The following is a 2,096-nucleotide window of genomic DNA, read 5'->3' on the forward strand; positions in this document are numbered from 1 at the left end:
TCAGACTTTCGTTAGTTTACTTTAATCTATTCCATGTGTTTGGTAATGACTCGTGAAAATATGCACAGCTAAGCTAAGGAACTCTCTTGTTTTTAATTGCCTCATTCATTCAAACTCCTCTATTCTCTAAAATAATTATTTCCTGTTTTATTCTAATCCTACAATGACTAACCTTGTTTCTTGGCTACATGTATATACTTATCTTGTGCTTTTCTCTAAAATGACTTCTTGTTTGCTATAACCCTTAAAATGACCTTTCGTGTTGGTGGTTGCGCCTTCTCTTCCCCACCCTGCCACCAATAGCAGAAATCTCTCTCTCTCTCTCTCTCTCTCTCTCTCTCTCTCTCTCTCTCTCTCTCTCTCTTTCTCTCTCTCTCTCTCTTACTGGACATCCAGTTGCCCTTTCCCTCTCTCCTTCTCTATTGGTAATCTTGCTGCCCTTTCCTCTCTCTCTCTCTCTCCACCCCTTCTCTAGGCTAACTAAACCAGATAGTAGCCCACTTACCCTTTTTTTTCTATTTATCTATTTAGTGACTTTAGACTTGAGGCCAGGAGGATGCCAAAAAAGCAGACCAATCTGGAGAAGAACTTGGAAGCTTAGGAACCCTTCACAGGGTCAGAGATTTAGGGATATTTTTACCAAGAAATTTGATGATAGGGAGGAGCTACAGTCCTGTGACATAGAAGGCAGCTGGGAATTCCTGCGAGATAGCTTGCTGAGTGCCACAGACCAAATCTGTGGCAAAGTCCCTTCCAGACCTAGGGTAACATGGTGATGGAACAATACTGTAGACAGGGCCATTAGAGCAAAGTAACAGGCTTGGAATGCCTGGAAAAGTCAGGGTAGCAGGAGAATGTATCAGATAGCCAAAAGGGAAGCTAAGAGACAGGTATATATGGCCAAGAAAGTAGCAGAAACGAAGTTTGCCAATGTTCAGCAACGTGAGGACCAGAGAACTGAAGTATTTTGGATTGCAAGACAGTGTTTTAGAGAAAACCATGATGTCATAGGAGAGAAATGTGTCCACATGGATGATGGTACCAATGTGTTTAATGATTCTGCAAACAAGAAGGCTTGGAGAAGCCATTGTGAAACACTGCTGAATGTGGAGAAGGAATGAGAGGAGGAGAGTCTGCCAAAGGTTGACCAATTGAGGGATCAGCTATCTGAATCGACAGTACCCAGGTAGATAAAGCAATTAAGGATATGAAGACAAGGAAAACTCCTGGCCCAACAAGAATCACTGCTGGGATGCTTAAAATATCGGGCGGTGTGGGTTATGGTCTAGTCACCCACGTTGTAAATCAGGTAGTTCATGAAGGAGTCATACCCAATGACTGGTGTAGCAGCACCATAGTCAACTGCTACAAGGGTAAAGGTGATGCTTTAGATAGAAATAACTACATGGGTATCATATTATTGGATCAGGTAATGAAAGTTACAGAGACAGAGTTAGCCCAGATGAGATGCAGTTCAGTTTTTTAAAGGCAGAAGCACTACTGATGCTATATTTCTGTTAAGGCAACTGTGGTAGAAATACCTAGCCAAAGATAAACCTTTGTACTTAGCTTTTGTTGACTTGGAGAAAGCCTTTGACAGGGTCCCCCGATCCCTTATCTGGTGGTCAATGCAGAAACTGGGGATAGACGAGTGGCTGGTAAGAGCTGTACAAGCCCTGTACAGGGATGCTGTCAGTAAGGTGAGGGTCGGCAACGAGTATAGTGAAGAATTCCAAGTAGAAGTAGGGGTTCACCAAGGATCAGTCCTCAGCCCCCTCTTATTCATTATAGTCCTCCAGGCAATAACAGGAATTCAAGGCAGGCTGCCCCTGGGAGTGTCTCTATGCTGATGACTTTACTCTAACAGCTGATTCACTGCCAGAACTAGAAACGAAGTTGGATCAGTCAAGTGATTTATCCTATGTATGTAATTTATTAGTTTCTTTTGCATATTCTTAGTTTATGCATGTGTATGCAAATATAGTATTGGTATAGCCCATTTATGTTCATTAGAAATTAAATAAATTAAATAATTTTGACATCTACGAATATTTATTTCCCCTCCACTGTATATACATGTATGCGTACAGGTGATT

At 41.7% G+C, this 2,096-nt stretch overlaps 2 protein-coding genes across 6 annotated transcripts in view; both read left to right on the top strand.

Annotated features, from left to right (window-relative positions):
* The window catches only part of LOC106872470 (tonsoku-like protein), a 119,883-nt gene extending 117,842 nt beyond the window's left edge, over nucleotides 1-2,041 (top strand). Inside the window, exon 23 of one of the 2 annotated variants that reach the window (XM_089341732.1) lies at nucleotides 532-664. In XM_089341732.1, the coding sequence (XP_089197858.1) occupies nucleotides 532-534 (3 nt within the window). In that variant the 3' untranslated portion in view covers nucleotides 535-664. Of the gene's footprint in view, nucleotides 1-531 lie in introns of both variants that reach the window. The other variant, XM_089341733.1, reaches the window with a different exon arrangement.
* The window catches only part of LOC106881740 (unconventional myosin heavy chain 6), a 261,243-nt gene that overhangs the window by 202,735 nt on the left and 56,412 nt on the right, over nucleotides 1-2,096 (top strand). The gene's annotated exons all lie outside the window — the stretch shown is intronic.

The sequence above is a fragment of the Octopus bimaculoides genome, chromosome 25, assembly GCF_046866305.1.
Source record: "Octopus bimaculoides isolate indiv1 chromosome 25, ASM4686630v1, whole genome shotgun sequence".
In the NCBI taxonomy this organism is placed as follows: domain Eukaryota; kingdom Metazoa; phylum Mollusca; class Cephalopoda; order Octopoda; family Octopodidae; genus Octopus; species Octopus bimaculoides.